This window comes from Mustela lutreola, chromosome 3 (assembly GCF_030435805.1).
Source record: "Mustela lutreola isolate mMusLut2 chromosome 3, mMusLut2.pri, whole genome shotgun sequence".
Classification (NCBI taxonomy): Eukaryota; Metazoa; Chordata; class Mammalia; order Carnivora; family Mustelidae; genus Mustela; species Mustela lutreola.
The window spans coordinates 78,036,384-78,063,599 of NC_081292.1; the positions used below are offsets into that span (position 1 = coordinate 78,036,384).

General features: G+C 34.3%; 1 protein-coding gene across 1 annotated transcript in view; it reads right to left on the reverse strand.

Moving 5' to 3' along the window:
- Nucleotides 1-27,216, reverse strand: part of RP1 (RP1 axonemal microtubule associated) — a 363,653-nt gene that overhangs the window by 242,605 nt on the left and 93,832 nt on the right. Inside the window, exons 4-6 of the mRNA XM_059166436.1 lie at nucleotides 26,849-27,012; nucleotides 10,328-10,414; nucleotides 6,543-6,675 (exon numbers count right to left, since the gene is read on the reverse strand). Of these exons, the coding sequence (XP_059022419.1) occupies nucleotides 6,543-6,675; nucleotides 10,328-10,414; nucleotides 26,849-27,012 (384 nt within the window). The remainder of the gene's footprint in view (nucleotides 1-6,542; nucleotides 6,676-10,327; nucleotides 10,415-26,848; nucleotides 27,013-27,216) is intronic.

The following is a 27,216-nucleotide window of genomic DNA, read 5'->3' on the forward strand; positions in this document are numbered from 1 at the left end:
AGGGCTCAACTGATACCAAAAGACTGAGATTATTCCCTGCATATTCTCATATCACAATGCTTTGAAACTGGAGCTCAACCACAAGGAAAAGTTTGGAAGGAATTCAAACACCTGGAAACTAAAAACCACCTTGCTTAAGAATGCTTGGATCAACCAAGAAGTCAAAGAAGAACTTAAACAATTCATGGAAACCACTGAGCATGAAGAAACTTTGGTCCAAAATCTATAGATACAGCAAAGGCGATCCTAAGGGGGAAATACATAGCCATCCAAGCCTCCCTCAAAAAATTGAAAAATCCAGAATACACCAGCTGTCTCTACACCTTTGTTGTTGGAGAATCAACAACAAATTAAGCCAACCCCACACACAAGAAGGGAAGTAATCAAGATTAGAGCAGAGATCAATGAGATAGAAACTAGAGATACAGTAGAACACAGCAACGAAACTAGAAGCTGGTTTTTTGAAAGAATCAATAAGATCCATAAACCACTGGCCAAACTAATCCAAAAAAAAAAGAGAGAGGACTCAAATTAATAAAATTATTAATAAAAGGGAAAAGATCATGACCAACACCAAAGAAATAGAAACAATCATCAAAAATTATTACCAACAGCTATATGCCAATAAGTTAAGTAAGCTAGAAGAAATGTCTGTATTCCTGGAAACCTATAAACTTCCAAGGCTGAAACAGGAAGAAATAGAAAACCTAAATAGACCAATATCTAGTAACAAAATTGAAGCTGTGATCAAAAACCTACCAAAAAACAAAAGACCAGGACCTGATGGATTCCCTAGGGAATTCTACCAAACATTCAAGGAAGAAATAATACCTATTTTCCTGAAGCTGTTTCAAAAAATAGAAACAGAAGGAAGACTTCTAGGCTCCTTCTATGAAGCCAGCATTACCCTGATCCCCAAAGCAGGCAAAGAGCCCAACAAAAAGGAGAATTTCAGACCAATATCACTGATGAATATGGATGTCAAGATTCTCAACAAGATCCTAGCTAATAGGATCCAACCGTACATCAATTGCACTACTGGGTATTTACCCCAAAGATACAGATGTAGTGAATAGAAGAGTCATATGTACCCCAATGTTCATAACAGCAATGGCCACAATCACCAAACTGTGGAAAGAGCCAAGATGCCTTACACAGGTGAATGGATAAAGAGGATATGGTCCATATATACAATGGAGTATCAAGCCTCCATTAGAAAGGATGAATATCCAACTTTTGTATCAGTATGGATGGGACTGCAGGAAACTATTCTGAGTGAAATAAGTCAAGCAAAAAAAGTCAATTATCATATGATTTCACTTACTTGTGGAGCATGAGCAATGACATGGAGGACATTAGGAGAAGGAAAGGAAAAGTGAATTGGGGGAAATCAGAGGGAGAAACAAATCATGAGAGACTGTGGACCCTGAGAAACAAATTGAGGGTTTTGGAAGGGAGGGGCACAGGGAAATGGATGAGCCCGGTGGTGGGTATTAAGGAGGGCATATATTGGGGTGCCTGGGTGGCTCAGTGGGTTAAGCCTCTGCCTTCAGCTCAGGTCATGATCCTGGGGTCCTGGGATCGAGTCCCGCATCGGGCTCTCTGCTCAGCAGGAAGCCTGCTTCCCTTCCTCTCTCTCTGCCTGCCTCTCGGCCTACTTGTGATCTCTGTCTGTCAAATAAGTAAATAAAATTAAAAAAAAAAAAAAGAAAAGAGAAAAAGGAGGGCATGTATTGCATGAAGCACTGGGTGTGTGCATAAACAATGAATCTTGGAACTCAGGAAAAAATAAAATTGAATATTTAAAAAAAGAGAAGGAAAATAATACAGGTCAGAAATTCTGATCCATATAAAGAAAGTAAGAGCACTGAAGAAGCAATAAGTGAAGATAAAACAAAAACTTGTATTTTTCTTATTCTTAATTCATTTAACATATAAGTTTATTTAAAAACATAATAATGGCATCAATGTATTTAATTATTTATGTTTATGAATGTATACATAATATATACTTACATATTCTTACATATAAAAAAATAAAGCAATGATACAAGAGATAGAAGAAAACTGTAGAGCAGACACTAAATAACGTTTTCTTGTAAAGTATCACTGATAAGCTGAGAAAGGGGAAAAAAATGGAATGATGTTCTCAATTGAATGTTCTATTAAAATCACAAAACAGGGGTGCCTGGCTGTCTCAGTCAGTTAAACATTTGTCTTCTGCTCAGATCATAATCCCAGGGTCCTGGGAACAAGCCCTGCATTGGGCTTTTCTTTCTTTTTTTTTTTTTTCTTTCTTTTTCTTTTTCTTTCTTTTTCTTTTTCTTTCTTTTTCTTTTTCTTTCTTTTTTTTTAATTTCTTTTCAATGTTTCAGAATTCTTTATTTATGCACCACACCCGGTGGTCTATGCAATACGTGCCCTCCATAATACCCTCCACCACAATCACCGAACCCCCTACCCCCCTCCCCTCCAAAACCCTCAGTTTGTTTCTCAGAGTCCACAGTCTCTCATAGTTTGTCTCCCCCTCTGATTTCCCCCAACTCAGTTCTCCTTTCCATCTCCCCATGTCCTCTGTGTTGTGAAGAGTCTGCTTCTCCCTCCGCCTATCATTCACCTTGCTTATGCTCTCTCTCTGTCCTAAAAATAAATGTAATCTTTAAAAAATAAAATCACAAAAACAGAGTAAGAATGAAAGAAAAACAGGAACAAAGAATAAAAGAAGCAAATAGAAAACAGTAGCAAATATGGTATATATTAATCTAATTATATCAACAATCACTTCAAACATCAATGGTCTAAATGAGTCAATTAATATTTGTCAGAGTGGATTAAAAAATAACACATGGGCACATATTGCATGGAGCACTGGGTGTGGTGCATAAACAATGAATTCTGATACACTGAAAAGAAATTTAAAAAATAAAAAATTTAAAGGATGAAAGAAAAGATCCAATATTTTATTTTATCTATATTTTATCTATAATTTTTTTATTTTTATGTTTATTTTATCTATAATAAACCTATTTTTAATATAAAGATACACATAAATTAAAAGTAAATGGATAGAGGAAAATACAGAATTTTAAACTAATCAAAAGAAAGCAGGAATACCTATATTAATTTCAGCCACAGCAGGTATTAAAGCAAGAAAAGATATTTGGGATAAAGAAAGGCATTATATAATGATTAAAATGCCAATTCTCTAAGAAGACATGATAATACTGCATATGTATATGCCTAACAAAAGAACATCAAATTACATGAAGCAAAAATTCATGTTCAATATGTGACAGAATTGCAGGAAAATAGGTGAATCCACTGTCATAGCTGGAGGCTTCAACATCCCTCTCTCAAAAAATGGACAGATCAAGCAAGCAGAAAATCAATAAGGACATAAGTGAACTCAATAACACTGTTGATCAACTACTTATAATTCACATCTATAGATTACTTCATCCAACAACGGCAGAACATACATTCTTCCCCAACTCACAAGAGACATTCACCCAGATAGATCACAGTCTGGGCCATAAAACAAACCTTAACAGATTTAAAAGAACAGAAATCATACAATGTCTTCTCTCAGACCACAGTAGAATTAAACTAGGCATTAGTAACAAAAAGATATCTGAAAAATTCCATTACATGCGGAGATCAAATAACACACTTCTAAATAACACATGAGTCAAAGAAGTAATACAAAGGAAATTTTTAAAATATTTTGAACTTAATTAAAATAAAAATACAATTTATCAAAACTTGTGGGATAGAGCAAAAACAATGCTGAGGGATTTATAACACACTGAATACATACATTAGAAAAGAAGAAAAGTCTAAAATCAACCACCAAAGTTTCCACCCTGGGAAACTAGAAAAAGAAGAGCAAATTAAATCAAATTAGATAAGAAGATTTAGAGCAGAAATCAGTGAAATCAAAAATAAGAAATCAAGAGAAGAAAATCAATGAAACTAAAAGTAATTCCAAAAAATTTTAATCAAATCAATAAGCCTCTAGCCACCCTCACTGAGAAAAAAAGAGAACACAAATTAGTAATTTCAGAAATTAAAAAGCGAATGTCACTACAGATCCCATGGAAACTTAAAATGATACTAAAGGAATGTTACGAACAACTACAACTCTATGTTCACAAATTTGATAGCCTAGGTAAAGTGGACCAATTCCCTGAAACAATCTGCCAAAATTCACAAAGAAGAAATAAAATTTCATTCTTGGAAGATGAAAAAAGTACTAGACATCTGTTGCAAAACAACGTGAATATCCTTAACACTCCTGAAATGTACAATTACAAATATTAAGACAGTCAATCTTGTTATGTGTTTGTTATCACAACTAAACATTAAAATTAAAAAGAAATACGTCACCAGCCTGAGAAAGTCCATTTTTTGCTCTGGTTATCTTAGTAACACTTATCCCCTTCAGGAAAATAATTCCATAATTACAAAACATATTTTTCAGGTACATATGATAGTATACTGACTAATCGGGCAAACACTTTTAGACTTCCTTTCACCTTAAATGACAAATATTGCCCTGAGGTGTCTGGTGGCTCAGTCAGTTAAGTCATGATCTCAGAGTTGTGAGATCAAGCCCCAACTCAAGATCCATGCTCAGCACAGTGCCTGCTTAAGAGTCAGTCTCTCTCTTTCTCTCTCTCTCTCTCTCTGCATCTCCCTGCCCACTCTCACTCTCTCTCTTTCTTAAAGAAAAAAAAAAAAAAAAGACAAATACTGCCCTAATTCTTTATGGACTCAAAGCTACTCAATATAGCAACAACAACAACAACAATAATAATAATAATAAAAAAAAGTAATTGAGACTTTCCTTGTTTACACCACCTAGAACTGATGTCTCCATCTCGAGAGAAAGCTGCCACTTGTCTATAACATTATTTCATACATGGCACCAGTCGTGGCTAGAATATTAAATGAAAGTATGTCTGAGATCAGCTATCATTTGTTTTATCTATTATGATATTTAGATAAGTAAAGGTTTACTAAGTTTATTAACAGCATATGAGAGGGTACAGAAGCACAGAGATATGTAAGAAAGAGGTTTCTCCAACTGGGGGAAGAAACTGGGGGGAAATGTTTATTCATAAACCTTAAGTACCAAGTACTACAAATAAAGCAAGGAAAATTATTATGTATTTGAAGAATATAGATCCTTTGAACAGAATTTTACAGTAAAATAAGAGACAAGAAAGCAAAAAATAACCTCTGCATCCTGACTAGCAGTGGGTAGGAACAGGACACCTGGCCAAGGTCTCATTCTGGATGAAGCAAATAGGTTGATGAGGAAGAATGTTGGGAATCCTTTTAAGGATGGTAAAAATACTTGTGAGTGGTGAGAACAATGCTCAAACAAGCCTTCACTTTTCACCAAATGTAATTATTCATATATTTTCAAAAATATTTTGACTTCAGAAAATTAACAGAGAATTTATTACACCTTAGTTAAAAACCACAGTGGAATCATCAGCCTCTGCAAATGTTTTACTTACCTACACTCCCTAAAAAAGTTACAATTATTATGTACCTAAGCCTAGTATAAGATTGTATGACATTGTGGAACTCCTCTTAATCTTCACATAATATTTATTAGCATTTATTGCTTTAGAAAGCTAAGATATCACATTTTGGGTAGGAAATATTCTGGATAGAAGAAAAATTTATTTTTGTAAATTACCCACTTAATAATTCTTATATACACTTTTCCTATTCTCTTCCAAAATGGAGGCCAGCAGACACGAGGCAAACAGCTCTTATAGAGTCACCCTGAACTATACAGTACACAGTGACTCTCTAACCCTGAGCAGAGCCTATTTCTCAGCCATATTTACATAAAACTTGAACACACCACTGCTTTTGATCAAATGCTTAAAGTCATTAAGCAGTTCTGTTTTCATTTCCTCATCAAGTAGTAAATTTTTCAAAACTAAAGTAGAAACTGGTGGGGAAAGTGTACACTGACTTCCTTTTCTTAGCTCTGGAATAACTTCTTCATTGGGCACTCAATTGTCTCATGACCTTCTAAAATTTAATTTTCTTGTTCTGATTAAGAGACATTTCAGAGATGCCTGGGTGGCTCAGTTGGATAAGTATCTGACTTAGGTTCAGGTCACGATCCCAGGGTCCCATGATACAACCCCACGTGAGACTCCCCACTCGGGAGTCTGCTTGTCCCTCTCCCCCTGACCCTCCCCCTGCTTGTGCTCTGTCTTTCACTCAAACAAATACATAAAATCTTAAGACAAATAAGGAAAGAGGAATTTCATTTGATCACCCTGCAAGTTTAATTGTAGATAAAAACATATTCCTGAATGCCAGTACATGAAATGACTACAAAATATCTAGATGCAACTCTCACATCAGAAGAGGTAATTGGTAAGAAATGAGCAGTTGTTTAATCATTATTTATTCATTTATTTATTTACTCGACATGTATTAAAAGTTCCCTATCCTTAAGCATTTAGGTAAACATATTTTATTCGTGCTTCACGGAGTTAGATCTTTCCTACCTGGAAGTATGGGTTGTCCTTTGTTTAAAACAGGAAATTCTCGACAGATTTCCCCATCCTCTTGATCTTGTGCCAACCATCGTTGAACAGGTATATAAAACTCTTTTCCAGAATTCATGTTCCACAATTGTATCTACAAAGCAACAGCATTTCTTGTAAAAAATGTAAGAATTCTTTACCAAAGAGTCTAATAAAAGTTTCATCCAAGCCTCACACTTAGCTCATAGAAGATCATGTCACATCTTTTTAAATACAAAAAGTTCTTGAATACTTGACAAGAAAAGTGCTAATTTCTTCTTTTATTGTCATCTCAAGTATAATGGCATTTCTTTTATTTTGAAATTTTTCTATTTCTAATTTCTCTATATTGAAATGCTAAAAATACCAATTTCCTCTCAAATTTTCTAAGTGTTAATATTTTCCTATTTAGAAAGAGATTGACAATTTTGAAAAATCTATTACTTCTCTGTTCCAATCCCTTAGTAAATACCTTTTTTATTTCAAAATGATTTTATAAAATGTTAGCATAAGCTTATATTTCATGCATCAGAGATTAAAACTGATAGTTTTTTCTCTGTGGGTTCTCAGCAATGAATGAAATTTAAGCAATAATTATTTATTTGGGTACCTATTATGCCATATTAGATTTATTCCATTTATCCTGGAGTTAAACAAAGATGTTAATAAATTCTATTAGGATCAGATGAATACAAAAAATCAGCAGAAAGTAGAAACTATGATTCCTGATTCTAAAATCTAGCCTTTCATGAATTGGGTACTATTATTGTTTTAAAAGCTTCAGTGAGTGCTATTTTATTTGTTAAATTAATCTTATAGTCTTTAAAATGCCTAAATCAGAGATTTTTCCTATTTTAATATATTTAAGAAATTAGGTTGTTATAAAGAAATATTTTTGATACATAAACTTATTAATTCTCCAGATCTTGGTAAGACCCAGAATGCATTCATAAATTCACACCATGTGTGATTTTGGTACAATCACACTTATAGAAAGGCTTCCTGAGAACCACACAGAATTGCCATGGTTTTGCAAGGCTGCTGGCATCACTATTTGATTTGGTTATTTTAAATAAAGCCCAAGGCAAATTACTTGAGAAGTACAAAATAAACCACCATTTGAAACTTTTTATTTTGTAATCTTCTTAACGAAACTTGAAAGAACCAAGATTAAAGGATTAAAAGTAATGTGATTATTTTATGGGCTGTGGAAATGTTGTATCATTATTGCTATAATGGGCTAAATGTTTTAACTCAAATCCCTTCATGTTATAGGTACAAATTGGCTTACTTTAAATTTTAAATTTTAAACTTCTAAACTATACTATAAGAAGTGTTGGAGGGGATGTGGAGAAAGGGGAACCCTCTTACACTGTTGGTGGGAATGCAAGTTGCTACAGCCACTTTGGAAAACAGTGTGAAGATTCCTTAAGAAATTAAAAATAGAGCTTCTTTATGACCCTGCAATTGTACTACTGGGTATTTACCCCAAAGATACAGATGTAGTGAAAAGAAGGGCCATTTGTATGTCAATATTCATAGCAGCAATGGCCACAATCGCCAAACTGTGGAAAGAGCCAAGATGCCCTTTGACAGATGAATGGATAAAGATGATATGGTCCATATATACAATGGAATATTATGCCTCCTTCAGAAAGGATGAATACGCAACTTTTGTATCAGCATCAACAAGACTGGAGGAGATATGCTGATTAAAGAAAGTCAAGCAGAGAAAGTCGATTATCATATGGTTTCACTTACTTGTGGAGCTTGAGGAATGACATGGAGGACATTAGGAAAAGTGAATTGGGGGAAATCAGAGGGGGAGACAAACCATGAGAGACTGTGGACCCTGAGAAACAAATTGAGGATTTTGGAGGGGTGGGGGGTGAGGGTTTGGTGGTGGTGGGTATTAAGAAGTGCAAGTATTGCATGGGTGATGCATAAACAGTGAATCTTGGAACACTGGAAAAATTAAATTAAATTTTAAAAAAGAATTAAACAGAAAATACCCAACACATTATCTAGTAACTTAACTTGGCAAAATTAGTAAATTATATAAGTGCTTTATCGAGCTGGAATAAAACTTTGAATCAAGACCATCTCCCTTCTTTACTGATACTCAAAGACAGGTGAGGTAAAACTCAGGCACAAAGTTGCCTTGCAATGAGAGTAATTGTCATACAGAGAGACACAACAGAAACATTCAACCGATTTTTTTGTCTTTTCTCTGCAATATATTATAAAATCTTTTTAGATCCCTGAATCGCTGTCTCAACATCCAGGCTGAATAGAAATGTATAATGAATATAATATTGCTTATTGGTTTTCAATCAAATGAGATGACAGAAGTATTAATGATAATTTTCACAAATTAACTTAAAAAAAGTAAAAGGCACTATTATATATGATCACTTAAGTATCAATTTGATTATTGTACTTCAAAACCCTATATAGCATAAAAGAGAAAATTATTTCATATAGCAGCCATGCAGTAATTTTAAATCTAAAATCTAACTTCTACATTCATATTTTCATAAAATGAGTTTCATTTTCCAATTTCCTTCAGGATCTTTTGTGACTTTAATGCAAAAGTGATGGCATTATTTTTTTTAGATTTTATTTATTTATTTGAGGGAAAGATAGTGAGAAAGAGAGAGAGCTTGAGCAGGGAGAGGAGCATAGGGAGAAGCAGGGTCCCCACTGAGCAGTGAGCCTGTCTTGAACTGGAACCCAGTACCTTGAGAACATGACCCCAGCCAAAGGCAGAAGGTTAACTGACTGAGCCACCCTGATGTCCCAAAGAAGACGGTATTATTAACAACTATATGTATCCATAGATACGTATAACTATGGCTATATATAGATATATCTGCTAATAGAATAAAAGTATTTTTAGGTGATTACTCATCTTCCACAAATTTTTCATTAATTTTCTCACATATTACAAAACTGTAGAACAAGTCTGCCAAGAATATCAAGAGTTTGACTAGATGGTCTTTGCATTTGGAGAACTTGCTTACATAAGTTCATTTATTTTGAAACGACAAAAGATGGAAATACACCATACATGAAAATGGATAATAAGATTTTTGATTTTCAATGTTAAAGATTGTTTGTTGGCAATTGTGGTAATAAGTAAAATTTTTAATTCTGAATAATTTAGAAAGTGTAAGCCTTTTTTTTTTTTTTTTTTTTTTTTTTGCTGTTAAAATGTATCAAGTGGCATTATTTGCTTAGCATGAATAGACCAAATTTGAGAGCTGGCATTCAAGTCTAGAAGATTATTATTTCACAAACACAAATTGTCTATTTTTACAAACCTTCTGAAACCTTCTGATAACATTCACCTAGTTACCTTTTCATCAATAGTGCAACCATATCAAGAAGCAATGTAATGGTCAAACATGATGTTGTACACCTGAAATTAATATAACACTGTTTCAACCATACTTAATAAAAAATAATAAAATAGTTAAAACTAAAATTAAAAAAAAAGAACAATGGGAGTTTATCCACAGTCCCAAGTACTTTTCTTTGCAAAGAGGTAAAAGGATTATTTACTTGAGGTACTTACCTCAATAAATTAGGAATTAAATTATTAATAAGGGCATATGATGTTGTTTTGAGAAATAGACTGACTAAAAAGATCTAGGTTTGGTTCCACCAATTACAACAGGTGTGAAATGCCTCTTTGGGATTTGATTCCTGAAAGGAATTTGCAGAGGGTTTTGCAAAGGATGGGAGTGTTGTTGGTAAGTTTTCACCTCTTTACAGTGCCAGGAAGGGGAGGATCCAGAGTTAGTATGACCAATACGAATCTTAAAGAGTGTTCCAATGTTTCCAACCATGATCTAGAAAAGAACCAAGAAAATGTATTTCAATGTAATTTCACAAAATCCATTTAAAAATAGCTCATATTAGGATATTGATATTATATATCAATAATGGGGTTAATCCATCAAGAAATATAATAATTACAAACATGTATATACCTCATGACAAAGTGCCAAAACATATGAAACAAAAATTGACCAAATTGAATAGAGAAGTAATCTAAAATAATGGTTGGAATACCCCACTCCGCATGATGTGTAGAATAACTAGACATAAGATCAATAAAGAAATTAAGGACGTGAACAACATTATAGACCAACTAGATCTAACAGATATTTATAGAACATCTCACCCAACAACAGAAGAATATAGTTCTCTCAAGTACACATGGAATTCATTTTCCCGGGCAGACTGTATGTTATATCACTAAAACTTTTGAAAATTAAATAAGATTGAAATCACACAGAGAATAGTTTCTAACTTCAATGGGATAAAACTAGAAATCACTACAAGGAAAAGTGGAAGATTCATAACTGTGTATAAATTAACAACATACTCTTAAGCAACCAATGAGTCAAAGAAATTGCAAGGGAAATTAATATAATGTTCTTTCTTATTAGGCTATAATTGACATATAACATTATATTAGATTCATGTATATCATGTGATATTTGTGTAATCTATGAAATGGTGACCAAAATAAGTCTAGTTACCATCTGTCACCAAGCAAAGTTTTGCCATTTTTTTCCTGTGATGGGAACTTTTACGATTTACTCTCTTACTCTCACATCATATGTGCAATACAACATTACTGACCATAGCAATGCTGTAATATTACATCCCTGTTACTTATTTATATATTCAACCCCCATACCATCTGGTGACTACCAATCTGTTCTGGGTATCTATTAGTTTTGTTTTGTTTCATTGTTTATTTTTTTAGATTCTGCATATAAGTAAAATCATATGATATTTGTTTTTCTCTGACTTATTTCACTTAGTATAATACCCTCAAGGTACACTTACGTGGCCGCAAGTGTCAAGATCTCATTCTTTTTTTATGACTGAGTAGTATTCCATTATGTATTTATACCACATCTTCCATTCATCCATCAATGGACACTTAAGATTAGTTCCATATCTTGGTTATTGTAAATAATACTGCAATGAACACAAGAGTACATATATCTTTTTGAAATAATATTTTCACTTTTTTTTTAATTCCAGAAGTGGAATTGTTGGATCATAGGATATTTTTCTCCATAGTGTTTTCCACAGTGATTGTACTAATTTACATTACCACCAACAGTGTACAGGTTCTCTTTTTTCCTCTTCTTGCCAACTTATTATTCCTTATCTTTTTGATAATAGCCATTCTAACAGGTGGGAGGTGGTATCACATATTTTTTATTTACCTTTTCCTCATGATTAGTGATGTTAATTATCTTTACATGTACCTGTTGGACATTTATATATCTTCTTTGGGAAAATGTCTATTCAGATCTACCCATTTTTAATCAGATTATTTCTCTTTTTGATATTAGGTTATATGAGTTCATTATATATTTTGGATATTAACCCCTTCTTAGATATATGACTTGGAAATATCTTCTATTCAGTAAGGTTTTTTTTTTTTTCTTTTTTCTTTTTTCTTTTTTTGATGGTATCCTTCATACAGAAGATTTTAGTTTGATGTACTACCTCTTATTTTTGCTTTTTTTGCCCTTGCCTTTGAAGTCAGAGTCAAAAAATTATCACTAAGACTAATGTCAAAAAGCTTTCCACCTATGTTTTCTTCAGTTTTATAGTTACAGATATTACATTCAAGACTTTAATTGACTTTGAGCTAATTTTTGTATATGGTATAACATGACTGTCCATTTTCCCTCCCAACATCATTTATTTATTATATATTCTTGGCCTCCTTTTGTCATGAGTTGACTATATATGCATGGGTTTATTTCTGAGATCTCTAATCTGTACCATTGATCTATATGTCTGTTTTATGTTGATACTATACTATTTTGATTACTACAGCTTTGTAGTGTATATTCAAATCTGGGGTTTTGATACCTCTAAATTTGTTTTTCTTTCTTAGGACTGCTTTGGCTACTTGGAATATTTGTGGTTTCATACATAGATATTGGATATCTATTTTCATACATATTGGATGGATCTATTTCTGTAAAAAATGCCATAAATTTTCAAAGGGATAACCTTTAATATATAGATTGCTTCAGCTAATATGGACATTTTAAAAATATTAATTCTTCTAATCCATAAGCATAGAGTATCTTTCTGTTTATTTGTGTCTTCTTCAATATCTTTCATCAATGTCTTCTAGTTTTCAGTGTACAGGAATTTTACCTCCTTGGTTAAATTTATTCCTAGGTATTTTATTCTTGTTGATACAATTGTAACTGGGATTGTCTTCTTAGTGTCTCATTCTTATAGTTCACTGTTAATGTATAAAAACACAAAAGATTTTTGTATATTGGGTTTTTACCCTGAAACTTTAGGGAACTTTTTTATTAGTTATAAAAATTTTTTGGTGGATTCCTAGGAGTTTTCTATATATGAAAACATGTAATACATAAGTAGTGACAGTTTTACTTTTTCATTTCCAATTAAAGTCATTTATATTTCTTTTTCTTGCCTAATTGCACTGGCTAGGATTTCTAATACTGTGTTGAATAAAAGTGGCAAGGAAGAATGGATATTACTGTCTTATTCCTGATCTTAGAAGAAAAGATTTCAGTTTTTCATCACTGAGTATGATGTTAGCTATGGGTTTGTCCTATATGGCCTTTATTATGTTGAAGTATGTCCCCTCTACACCCACTTTGTTGAGTCTTTATGATAAATGAATGTTGAACTTTATTTTAAAAAAATTTCATGTCTATTAAGATGAACATGATTTTCATCCTTCATTTTGTTAATGCTATATATCATGTTGATTGATTTACAGGTGTTGAACCATGTTTGCATCCCTTGAATAAATCTCACATGATCATAGTACATGATCATTTTAATGTATTGTTCAATTTGTTTTGCTAATATTTTGTTGAGGACTTTTACATCAATATTCATCAATGATACTGGCCTATAATTTTCTTTTTCTGTAGTTCTTTGATCGCTTTTGGTATCAGTGTAATGTTGACATTTAAAAATGAGTTTGGAAGAATCCCCTCTTTTTCAATTTTTTGGAATATTTTGAGAAGTACATGCATTAATTCTCCTTTAAGTATTTGGTACAATCTACCTATGAAGTCATCTATCACTGGACTTCTGTTTGCTGGAAGTTTTTTGATTACTGATTCAATCTCCTATTAATAATCAGTCTATTCAGATTATCTACTTCTTTATGATCCAGTCTTAGAAGGTTATATATTTCTAGAAATTTATCCATTTCTTATAGGTTGTCCAAACTGTTGGTGTATAATTGTTCACAGTAATCTTTGGTGATTCTTTTTCTTTTCTTTTTCTTTTATATCAGTTGTAACTTTTCCTCTCTTATTTCTGATTTTATTTGAGCCCTCTCTCTTTTTCTCAGTATGTCTCACCAATGTTTTCCAATTTTTTTTCTTGTCAAAGAACCAGCTTTTGTTTCACTGATCTTTTCTATTGTATTTTTAATCTTTATTTCATATATTGTGCCTCTGATCTTTATTATTTTCTTCCTTCTACTAAGTTTGGACTTTATTCTTCTTTTTCTAGTTTCTATAAGTATAAAGTGAAATTGTTTATTTGAGTTTTTTCTTGTTTCTTAAGATAGACCTGTATTGCTACAAACTTATCTATTAGAACTACTAGTGCTGAAAAATGAAATTGGACCATTTCCTTACACTACACACGAAAATAGACTCAAAATGGATGAAGGACCTCAATGTACGAAAGGAATCCATCAAAATCCTTGAAGAGAACACAGGCAGCAACCTCTTCGACCTCAGCCACAGCAACATCTTCCTAGGAACATCGCCGAGGGCAAGGGAAGCAAGGGCTAAAATAAACTATTGGGATTTCATCAAGATCAAAAGCTTTTGCACAGCAAAGGAAACAGTTAACAAAATCAAAAGACAACTGACAGAATGGGAGAAGATATTTGCAAACGACATATCAGATAAAGGACTAGTGTCCAAAATCTATAAAGAACTTAGCAAACTCAACACCCAAAGAACAAATAATCCAATCAAGAAATGGGCAGAGGATATTAACAGACATTTCTGCAAAGAAGACATCCATATGGCCAACAGATACATGAAAAAGTGCTCCATATCACTCAGCATCAGGGAAATAAAAATCAAAACCACAATGAGATATTACCTCACACCAGTCAGAATGGCTAAAATCAACAAGTCAGGAAATAACAGATGCTGGCGAGGATGCAGAGAAAGGGGAATCCTCCTACACTATTGGTGGGAATGCAAGCTGGTGCAACCACTCTGGAAAACAGCATGAAGGTTCCTCAAAATGTTGAAAATAGAACTATGACCCAGCAATTGCACCACTGGGTATTTACCCTAAAGATACTAATGTAGTGATCCAAAGGGGCACATGCACCCGAATGTTTATAGCAGCAATGTCCACAATAGCCAAACTATGGAAAGAACCTAGATGTCCATCAACAGATGAATGGATCAAGAAGTGTGGTATATATACACAATGGAATACTATGCAGCCATCAAAAGAAATGAAATCTTGCCATTTGCGACAACATGGATGGAACTAGAGCATATCATGCTTAGCGAAATAAGTCAAGCAGAGAAAGACAACTATCATATGATCTCCCTGATATAAGGAAGTGGTGATGCAACATGGGGGCTTAAGTGGGTAGGAGAAGAATCAATGAAACAAGATGGGATTGGGAGGGAGACAAACCATAAGTGACTCTTAATCTCACAAAACAAACTGAGGGTTGCTGGTGGGGGGGTGTGAGAAGGGGGGAGTTAGGGACATTGGGGAGGGTATGTGCTTTGGTGAGTGCTGTGAAGTGTGTAAACCTGGCGATGCACAGACCTGTACCCCTTGGGATAAAAATAAATGTTTATAAAAAATAAAAAATTAAAAAAAATAGTAACCTAGAAAAAAAAAGAACTACTACTGCTATTCACCATAGATTTTGGTATGTTGTGTATCCATTTTAATTTGTCCCCAGATATTTTTTTTAATTTCTCCTTTCACTGACCCATTGTTTATTCAGTAGCTTGTTATTTAATCTCCACATATTAGTGATTTTTTCCAGATTTTTATCTTCTAGTTGATTTCTAGTTTCATATTATTGTGGTAAGTGAAGATGCTTGATATGATTTCAAACTTCTTACATTCATTGAGACCTGTTTCATGGCTTGCAGAATATTCCTATCTTGTAGAATATTCTTTTTTTTTCTTTTAGCTTTTTTAATTTATTTGATAGAGAGGGAGCACAAGAGCAGGATGAGGGGCAGAGGGAGAAGCAGATGCCCACTGAGCAGGGAGCCCAATGCAGGGCTCGATCTCAGGAGTCCAAGATCACTGACTGAACCACATAGGTGCCCTATTCTGCAGAATATTCTATCCTGCAGAATATTTCACGTGCATTTGAGAAGAATGTATATTGTGCTGAATTTGGATAAAATATTCTATATTTATCTATTAAGTCCATCCTGTCTACTGTGTCATTTAAGGCCAATATTTCCTTATTGATTTTCTGTCTAAAATATCTAAACATTGATGTAAGCGGGAAATTAAAGGTACCTACTATTATTATACGGCCATCAATTTCTCCCTTAAGTTCTCTAGTATTTTCTCTTAGTTGCTCATATGTTGGGTGCATGAATATTTACAAATGTTATATCTTCTTCTTGGATTGATCCTTTTATCATTATATAATATTTTATTTTATTTTATTTTATTTTTTCAGTGTTCCAAGATTCATTGTTTATGCACCACACCCAGTGCTCCATGCAATATTTGCCCTCCTTAATATCACCACCAGGCTCACCTATCACTCCCTTCCCTCCCCTCTAAAACCCTCAGTTTGTTTCTCAGAGTCCACAGTCTCTCATGGTTTATCCTCCCCTTTGATTTACCCCAATTCACTTTTCCTTTTCTTTTAATGTCCTCCATATTATTCCTTATGCTCCACAAGTAAGTGAAACTTTATAATTCACTCCCTTAGCTTGACGTATTTCATGCAGCATAATCTCCTCCAGTCATGTCCATGTTGATACAAAACCAAGATAATGCTCATCTCTGTCTTTTATTATAGTCTTTATTTAAAGTCTATTTTGATAGTATATCTACCCAGCTTTCTTTTAGTTTCTCTTTGTATAAAATATCTTTTTCTATTCCTTCACCTTCAGTCTGTGTGTGTTTAGATCTGGAGTAAGTCTCTTATAGAAAACATATAGATGGGTGTTGACTTTTATCCATTCAGTCATCCTATGGTTTTCAATTAGAGCATTTACTCCATTTACATTTAAACTAATTATTGATAGGTATGCACTTCCTGTCATTGTATTTATTGTTTTCTGGCTATTTTCATGGTTCCTCTCTTTTCTTTCTTCTCTAGATCACTTTCCTTGTGGTATGATGATTTTATTTAATGTTATGCTTAATTTCTTTTCTCATTTTCTTTTGTGTATTTACAATAGAATTTTGTGGTTACCATGGGGCTCACTTATAACAGCCTGTATATATAAAAGTCTATTTTAAATTGATAGCAATTTAAGTTCATATACATTCTAAAATTAAAAATAGAACTATCCTATGACCCTGTAATTGCACTACTGGGTATTTACCCCAAAGATATAGATGTAGTGAAAAGAAGGGCCATATGTATGTCAATATTCATAGCAGAAATGGCCACAATCGCCAAACTGTGGAAAGAGCCAAGATGCCCTTTGACAGATGAATGGATAAAGATGTTGTGGTCTATATATACAATGGAATATTATGCCTCCATCAGAAAGGATGAATACCCAACTTTTGTATCAGCATCAATAAGACTGGAGGAGATTATGCTGAGTGAAATAAGTCAAGCAGAGAGAGTCAATTATATATTGTTTCACTTACTTGCGGAGCATAAGAAGTAACTAGGGGGACATTAGAAGAAAGAAAAAAAAAAGTGAACTGAGGGAGATCAGAAGGGAGACAAAGCATGAGAGACTTGACTCTGAAAAACAAACAGAGGGTTTTGGAGGGGAAGGGAGTGAGGGGTTAGGTGAGCCTGGTTGTGGGTAGAAAGAGGGCACATACTGCATGGAGCACTGGGTGTGCTGCATAAACAATGAATCTTGGAACACTGAAAAAATAAAATTAAATTTAAATAATTAATTAAATAAATACATCCTAAAACTACATTTTTACTCTCCTTTCCAAATTTTATGTTTTTGATGTCACATTTTACATCTTTTTTGTGTGTCCCTCATCTAATTATTATAGTCACAGTAATTTTTACTGCTTTTGTCTCTTGATCTTCATACTAGCTTTATAAGTAATTAAACCACTGCATTTACTATATATTTTACCTTTACCAGTGAGAATTTTTACTTTCATATGTTTTCTTTTTACTAATGATCACCCTTTCTTTTTAGCTTAAAGAATTCCCTTTAAAATTTCTTGCAAGTCCTGTTTGGTAAAGATGAACTCTTTAGTTTTTGTTTATCTGAAAAACTGTTTCTCTCTCCCCATTATTATAAATGATAATCTTCTAGTTCACATTCTTGGTTGCAAGCTTTTTCCCTTCAGCTCTTTGACTACATCATGCCACTCCCTTTTGTCCAGCAAAATTTTTGCAGACAAATCCACTCATAATCTTATGGGGGTTCCTTTATATATAGCAAGTTGTTTCATTCTTTCTTTTGAAATATTTTCTTCTGTTTCTTCATTTTGCTTGATTTTTTAATGTTTATTTCTATATATAAAGTAAAATAGCCACTTCTTCCAATTGAGAGTGTAGGAACTGAACTTGTCATTCAACTTAGCCCTCGTACTTTGTTGTCTCTTGGACCTTTCTCACTGTGTAAGCAGCCTGGCTTATCCTTTATAGGTCCCAGCTGTTGAGGTTATTCCAAGAACTGTCAGTATTCCAAAGGAGGGATCTCAATGAGCACCTACTTTCAGAGTGATTGGAAACAAGACCCTCAAGCCACAGCCTTTAGGGTATGTAAATAGAGATAAAATCAGGATAATAGAGTAGGAAGATCCTGAGCTCTCCTCCTCCCTTAGTCACACCAAAAAAACTCTCTGAGAATGACCCGAGGACTAGGAGAACAGCTCTCCCACAACCAAATATGTAAAGAAAATGCTACATCAAGATGGATAAAAGTGGCAGAGACACAGTCTAGTCAACCCACATTACTGGTGGGGAACTAAATACCAGAAGGATATCATAAATATGGAAGGTCATCCCTGAGGAATGAGAGGATGAAGCCCCATATCAGGCACCCTTGCTCTGGGGACCCACACCAGAAAAACAAGCCTCTATAATGTTCAGCTTTGAATATCAATAGGGCTTGACTCTGGGGGAGCTGGAAGATTACAGGAAACCAAGACTGCTCTTAAAATACTGATGCACAATCTCACTCATTCCAAGACCCAGCACAAAGGCAGCAATTTAAAAAACACCTGGGCCATAAGTAAAAGATAATTATTGACTAATTTTAAGGTCTGTGTCACTGAGTTAGGGATCTGTAGGAACATTCTCCAGAAACAGCTTCAATGATTGGTGCTATTTTTCTTATACTTCTTCTACCTTCCAGATTTAGACTTGATGGAAACCATTTCTGACACTCTCCATCTATCTTGCTAGCACTACTCACACTCCCTGGAATTCTGCAGACCCACCACACTCAACCTTCAACCCTTGGCTAATGTCCCTCCAAAAGGGCTTCTGACAGGTCGTCATCTGACAGATAGTCTCAGCTAGGATCATAACCCCCACAAAAAGGACCCCACTTATCAGTATGTTCATAATAGCTGTTGCCAGGCCTCTCACCCACCCATGCCAAGGGCCAGCCCAACTCACCAGTATGCCCATAGCAGCCATACAGGATATACCCCTGGAGCACCTATTTCTTGTGACAAGGAGGGTATTGCACCTCACAGATCCACAAGACACCTTCTACATAAGGCTACTCCTTCAAGACCAAGAGACATAAATGATCTACCTAATATATAGAAACCCAGAGTCAGGCAAAATGAGGAGACAGAGGAATATGTTACAAATAAAATAACAAGATAAAACCTCAGAAAATGAGTTAAACAAAATAGAAATAAGCCATCTACCTGATAAGGAGTTCCAAGTAATGGTTATAAAGATGCTTCCTGAACTCAGGAGAAAAATGGATGTACATAGTGAGAACTTCAGTAATAAGACAGAAAATTTAGAAAAAAAAATCAATCAGAGATAAAGAATATAATAACTGAAATAAAAAAGGCAATAGAGGGAATCAAAAGCATATTAGATGATGCAGAAGAACAAATCAGTGATCTGAAAGGGTAGTAGACATCACCCAAGCTGAACAACAGAAAGAAAAAAACAATCTTTAAAAGATGAAGACGTACCATTTGCATCAACATGGAAGTGGATGGAATTATGCTAAGTGAAATAAGTGAAGCAGAGACAGACAATTATCATATGGTTTCACTCATATGTGGAGCATAGGAATACCACAGAGGACCATAGATGAAGGGAGGGAAAACTTAAAGAGAAATCAGAGAGGGAGAAAAACCATGAAAGAACCTAGACTTCAAGAACAAAACTGAGGGTTATGGAAGGGAGGGGGGTGGGGGAAGGGTTAATTGGGTGATGGGTATTAGGGAGGGCACATGTTGTTATGAGCAATTACATGCCAACAAATTAGGCATATAATCTTTTAGCCTAACTGTGGAAAGAGCCAAGGTGTCCACTGTCCATTGACAGATAATGGATAAAGAAGATATATATCACACACAATGGAATATTACTCAGCAATCAGAAAGGATGAATACTTATAATATTTATAATCCTTAGAATATTTACAATGAACTGGATGGAATTGGAGTGTATTATGCTGAGCAAAATAAATCAGTCAGAGAAAGACAATTATTATATGGTTTCCCTCATATGTGGAATATAAGAAACAGTACAGAGGATCAAAGGAGAAGGGAGGGAAAACTGAATGGGAAGTAATCGAGAGGGAGATAAACCATGAGAGACTCCCAACTATAGGAAAAAAACTGACTGTTTCTGGAAGGGTGGTGGGTAGGGGAATGGGGTAATTGGATGATGGGCATTAAGGAGAGCACATGATGTGATGAGCACTGGTGTTATATGCAACTTATGAGTTAATGAACTCTACATCTGAAACTAATTTTGTACTACATGTTAGATAATTGAAGTTAAATTTTTAAAAAATAGGGGCACCTGGGTGACTCAGTTGGTTAAGTGTCGGCCTTCAGCTCAGTTTATGATCCCAGGGTTCTAGAGTCTAGCCTTGCATCAGGCTCACTGCTCAGTGGGGAGCCTGCTTCTCTCTCTCCCCCTCCCCCTGCTTGTGTTCCCTCTCTCATTGTCTCTCTGTCAAATAAATAAATAAAATATTTTTATATGGACCCTCAACTCTATGGGCAAATAATCTTCAACAAAACAGGAAAAAATAAACATTGGAAAAAAGACAGTCTCTTCAATAAATGGTGCTGGGAAAACTGGACAGCTATAAGTAGAAGAATGAAACTCAACCATCCTCTTACACCGTACACAAAGATAAACTCAAAATGGATAAAAGACCTCAACGTGAGACATGAATCCATCAGAATCCTAGAGGAGAACATAGGCAGTAACCTCTTCAATATTAGCCACAGCAACTTCTTTCAAGATACGTCTCCAAAGGCAAAGGAAACAAAAGTGAAAATGAACTTTTGGGACTTCATCAAAATCAAAAGCTTCTGCACAGCAAAGGAAACAGTCAAAAAAACAAAGAGGCAACCTAGGGAATGGGAGAAGATATTTGCAAATGACAGTACAGACAAAAGGTTGATACCCAGGATCTATAATGAACTCCTCACACTCAACATACACAAAACAGGCAATCATAACAAAAAATGGACAGAAGATATGAACAGACACTTCTCCAATGAAGACATACAAATGGCTATCAGACACATGAAAAAATGCTCATCATCACTAGCCATCAGGGAGATTCAAATTAAAACCACATTGAGATATCACCTTACACCAGTTAGAATGACCAAAATTAGCGAGACAGGAAACAACATGTGTTGGAGGGGATGTGTAGAAAGGGGAACCCTCTTCCACTGTTGGTGGGAATGCAAGTTGGTGCAGCCTCTTTGGAGAACAGTGTGGAGATTCCTCAAGAAATTAAAAATAGAACTTCCCTATGACCCTGCAATTGCACAACTGGGTATTTACCCCAAAGATACAGATGTCGTGAAAAGAAGGTCCATCTGTACCCCAATGTTTATAGCAGCAATGGCCACAGTCACCAAACTGTGGAAAGAACCAAGATGCCCTTCAACGGATGAATGGATAAGGAAGATGTGGTCCATATACACTATGGAGTATTATTATGCCTCCATCAGAAAGGATGAATACCCAACTTTTGTAGCAACATGGACGGGACTGGAAGAGATGATGCTGAGTGAAATAAGTCAAGCAGAGAGAGTCAATTATCATATGGTTTCATTTATTTGTGGAGCATAACAAATAGCATGGAAGACATGGGGAGTTAAAGAGGAGAACGGAGTTGGGGTAAATTGGAAGGGGAGGTGAATCATGAGAGACTATGGACTCTGAAAAACAATCTGAGAGGTTTGAAGTGGCGGGGGGGTGGGAGGTTGGGGTACCAGGTGGTGGGTATTATAGAGGGCACGGATTTCATGGAGCACTGGGTGTGGTGAAAAAGTAATGAATACTGTTATGCTGAAAATAAATTTAAAAAATAAAATAAAATAAAATTTTTTTAAAAATCAAAAATTAATTAATTTAAAATAAAAATAAAAAAATAATAAATAAAAATAAAGATAAATGTAAACTGAAAAAAAAATTTTTTTAAAGAACATAAAACTCAGCACCCAAAAAATAACAAAGCCAGTTAAGAAATGAGCAGAAGACTTGAACATGTATTTCTCAAAGAAGAAATACAAATGGCCAACAGACACATGAAAAAATGTTCTACCTTACTCAGCATCAGGAAAATACAAATCAAAACCACAGTGAGATACCAACTCATACCAGTCAGAATGGCTAAAATTAGCACGTTAGGAAACAACAGATGTTGGCAAGGATGCAGAGAAAGGGGAACCCTCTTATACTGTTGGTAGGAATGCAAACTGGTGCAACCACTCTGAAAACAGTATGGAAGTTCCTCAAAAAGTCAAAAATAGAACTACCCTATGATTGAGCAATTGCACTACTGGCATTTATCCAAAGGATACAAAGATGGTGATTTGAAGGGGCACATGTACCCCAATGTTTATAGCAACAATATCCACAATTGCCAAAATATGGAAAGAGCCCAGATATCCATCAATAAATGAATGAATAAAGAAGATTTGGGGTACACACACACACACACTCACACACACTCACACACACACACAATGGAGTACTACTCAGCCATCAAAAAGAATGAAATCTGGCTATTTGCAATGACATGGATGGGACTAGAGGGTATTATGCTAAGCGGAATGAGTCCATAAGAGAAACACAAATACCATATAATTTCACTCATGTGTGGAATTTAAGAAAGGAAACAGATGGATATAGGGAAAGAAAGGAAAAATAAAGACAGAGAGGGAGGCAAACCATATGAGACTCCAAACTGTAGGGAACAAATTGAGGGTTGCTGGAAGGGATGTTGGGGGAGGGATGGGGTTATTGGGTAATGGGCATTAAAAGAAGGCACTTGATGTAATGAGCACTGTCTTAAAAGGTTGCATAAAGATATAATTCCAACTATACAAAATTCTAGAAAAGACAGAAAATTCTATTCCTGAAACCAATAATACACTCTATATTAACTAAATTGAATTTTAATTTAAAAAACTTTTTAATTAAAATTCTTATGCATCAAAGGATACCTACCAAAGAGTAAAAAGGCAACCTACAATATGAAAGAAAATATCTGCAAATTCTATTTTTGATGAGAGTCTAGTATTCAGAATATAAAGAACTCTTACAGCTCAACAACAAAAAGAAAAACAACCTAATTAAAAATGGATTAAGTATTTGAATAGATATTTTTCCAAAGAAGATATACAAATAGCATACAAGTACATAGTGATACTCAATATCATTAATTATGAACATATAAATCAAAATGACAATGAGATCCCACTTCACACCTACCCACAAGGTTTAATTTAGAATTTTTCTAATCAACAATAATAATGTTAGCGAAAATGTGGAGAATGAAACACTCATACTTTGCTGGTGAAAATGTAAAATAATAGAACCACCATGGAAAACAGTTTGGCTCTTCCTCAAAACGTTAAACATAGAATTACCATATGACTCAGAATTTCCACTTTTACATACATATATACATATATATGTGTGTGTATATATATATATATATATACATATATATATATACTCAAAAGAAATGAAACAGGTGTGTGTGTGTGTGTGTGTGTGTGTGTGTATAGTCAAAAAAACACGAAAACAGGTGTATAATTAAAAATTACTTACACACAAATGTTCGTAGCTAGCAGCACTATCCACAATAGCCAAAGGGTAAAAACAACCCAAATGTCCATTAACAGATGAATGCATAAACAAAAGGTGGTGTTTCCATAAATTAAATATTATTCAGCCAGAAAAAAGAAAAAATTATCATATGGTTTCACTTATTTGTGGAGCATAACAAATAACATGGAGGACAAGGGGAGATGGAGAGAAGGGAGTTGAGCAAAGAGAAGGGAGATGAACCATGAGAGACTATGGACTCTGAAAAACAATCTGAGGATTTTGAAGGGGCGGGAGATGGGAGGTTAGGGGAGCCAGGTTGTGGGTATGATGGAGGGCACGTATTGCATGGAGCACTGGGTGTGGTACATAAACAATGAATTCTGTTACGCTGAAAAGAAATAAATTTTTTTAAAAAAGAAATGAGCTATCAAGCCTCAAAAGACAGAGGAACCTTTAGCAGATACTGCTTTTTTAAGAAGCCTGTCTTAAAAGGTTGCATAAAGATATAATTCCAACTATACAAAATTCTAGAAAAGACAAAAACATAGAGATAGTAAAAAAAAAAAAAAAAAAAAAAAAAAAAAAAAAAAAAAAAAAAAAAAAAAAATCAGTGCTTTCCAGGAGTTCAAGGAGAGGGAGGAACAGATAGTAGATGGAACCCAGGGGAATTTTAGGGTAGTGAAAATATTCTTTATGAATCCATCATTAGAGGGATTCATGACATTATGTGTTTGTGAAAACCCCTAAAACTGTACTGCACAAAAGAATAACACCAATGAAAATTGTAGGGTTTAGTTAATAATAATGAATTGATACCGGTTCAGCAATATTAACAAATGTATTACACTAAAGCAAGATGTTAATAGAAAAACTGAGACTAGAAGACAGAAGTGGTATATGGGAGCTTTTTGCACTATCTGTTCAATTTCCATAAACTTAAAATTGGTTTAAAAAATAAAGCTTATTAATTGATTTTAAAAAAAAGGAAAGAAGTACTAATACATGTTGTAACATGGATGAATACTAAAAACATGCTAAGTGAAAGAAGACAGACCCAAAAGACCATATATGATTCCATTTACATGAAATATCCAGAATGGGCAAATCCTTAAAATCAGAAAGTAGATAAGAGGTTGCTAGGGATTGGGGGAAAGGAAATGGAGAGACTGCATAATGAGGTTTCCTTTTGGAGTAACTCAAATGTTCTGGAACTAGATAGTGATTGAAGAATATTGAGACTACATTATACCTCACTGAATAACAAACTTTTAGTTAAAATGATAAATTTTATTTTCTGGATTTTGCCACAATAAAATAGAAAATACGTATGCAACAAAACTATAAGGAAAAAGGAAAGAATGAAACAAAAGAACCTAAGAATACTTACAAGAAACAAATTCATCAAAATGAGTGACAACTATGACCAAAATCAATAAGAAGTTAACTAAACTTAAAGAAGCCATCACCTCTACAAACAAGATGTAAATGTACCAATCCTAGGGCTCAAGAAAGAAAGAGCAAGACAACTGAAAGAGCTGAAATGTAGTGCTGAGAAAGAAGCATCAAACTATGAAAATGGTTTCCTATGGAAAGAAAACAGAAATGAAGAGTTAAATATGTTCCTTTGCTACTACAGAATTCAGAATAACTTAACTCTATACACCATGTGTATAAATTGATTTTAAAATATACATGAAATAAATCAGAACCACAACAAAAACAACTTGGACTCTTTTGATATAGTCACTTCTAAAACTATTTCTTACACATGCAAAATAATGATAAAGTCCTCATTTTTTACATGTAGTGCCCATCAACACAAGAAAGAGTTTCTTCAAATATTGACTCATATAGAAACTTTGGAAAGGATAGTTCAAACTAAACAATTAGTTTAGTTCCAAATGATTCAGACTCTTCTATAACACATTATATGGCTGAGTACACAGACTGGAGTAAACCAAATACTCAGGATCACATGGAAGTGAGTATCATATAACAATTTGAGCCACTTAAGGATACTCTTTCCTGATTGTGATTTTATTCTCTCTTTCTACCCAGTCAAAATAATCCCTCTATACATCCAATCATTCATTCAACAGATATTATTAAATACCTATAAAGTGCTAAGTGCTTGACTGATTTCACATCTTTCCTTTGGTTGCTAATCTTTCTGACTATAACAACTGATCTGATACTGCTACCTGTTTCTCCCTAATCTTGATCTCAGTGTGTCTAGTAATGAACTAATAATTTGATTATAACTTCTTTGCTCTCCTTTATTTATTTATTTTTATTTAATATTTTTTTTATTTCTTTTCAGCATAACAGAATTAATTGTTTTTGCACCACACCCAGAGCTCCATGCAATGCATGCCCTCCATAATACCCACCACCTGGCTCCCCCAACCTCCCACCCCTCGCTCCTTCAAAACCCTCAGGTTTGTAATTTTTTTTTCCTTTGCAACTTTGACTTTAAGCTTTATATGTTCGAGCCCCAGTCAGAAAGGCATAAGCCCTTACTCCCAACAGCCACAAGTATAGAAACAGTAAAAGTTGGCCTTCTAGTATTTCTCTCTAGCTATTGTCTCTTATTGTATTGTAGTTTTACTTGTGTATAATCTGAATGAACAAAAACTGCCATGAATTACTTTTGACTGACCTTCAACAGGACCCAGAGTGTTATAACAGAAAGCACCAATTTGATAGATTGTATTCATTCCAATGTACCAACTACCTGTATCACTTATATTAACAGGTTTTACTCAGCTTTATTACTTACAGTAAATACGTCTTCATGGCCATCCTGAAATTGAGATCCATCTGTTCCATAAAGATATATAGGAGCTGAACTTCTATGTTGTCCATACAGTATAATATAAATCTGTGAGCTGGTCCCTGAATTTGGCAAGTCACTGGTGATTATGGAAATTTTCCAGATACCACCTAAAGAAGCACAAATAACACACAGTATTAAACCAACATATAAAAACAGAAGACTCAGAAGAGATGATCATCATCAAGCCAGGGGAATTCAGAAAGACATAACTTACTCTTCTTCATCTCCTTTGGAAAAGTACTATAGCACAATATTTAGACTTGGTTTTTTAAATATTCAGTAAATTACTATGTCCTACAATGTAACTGTAA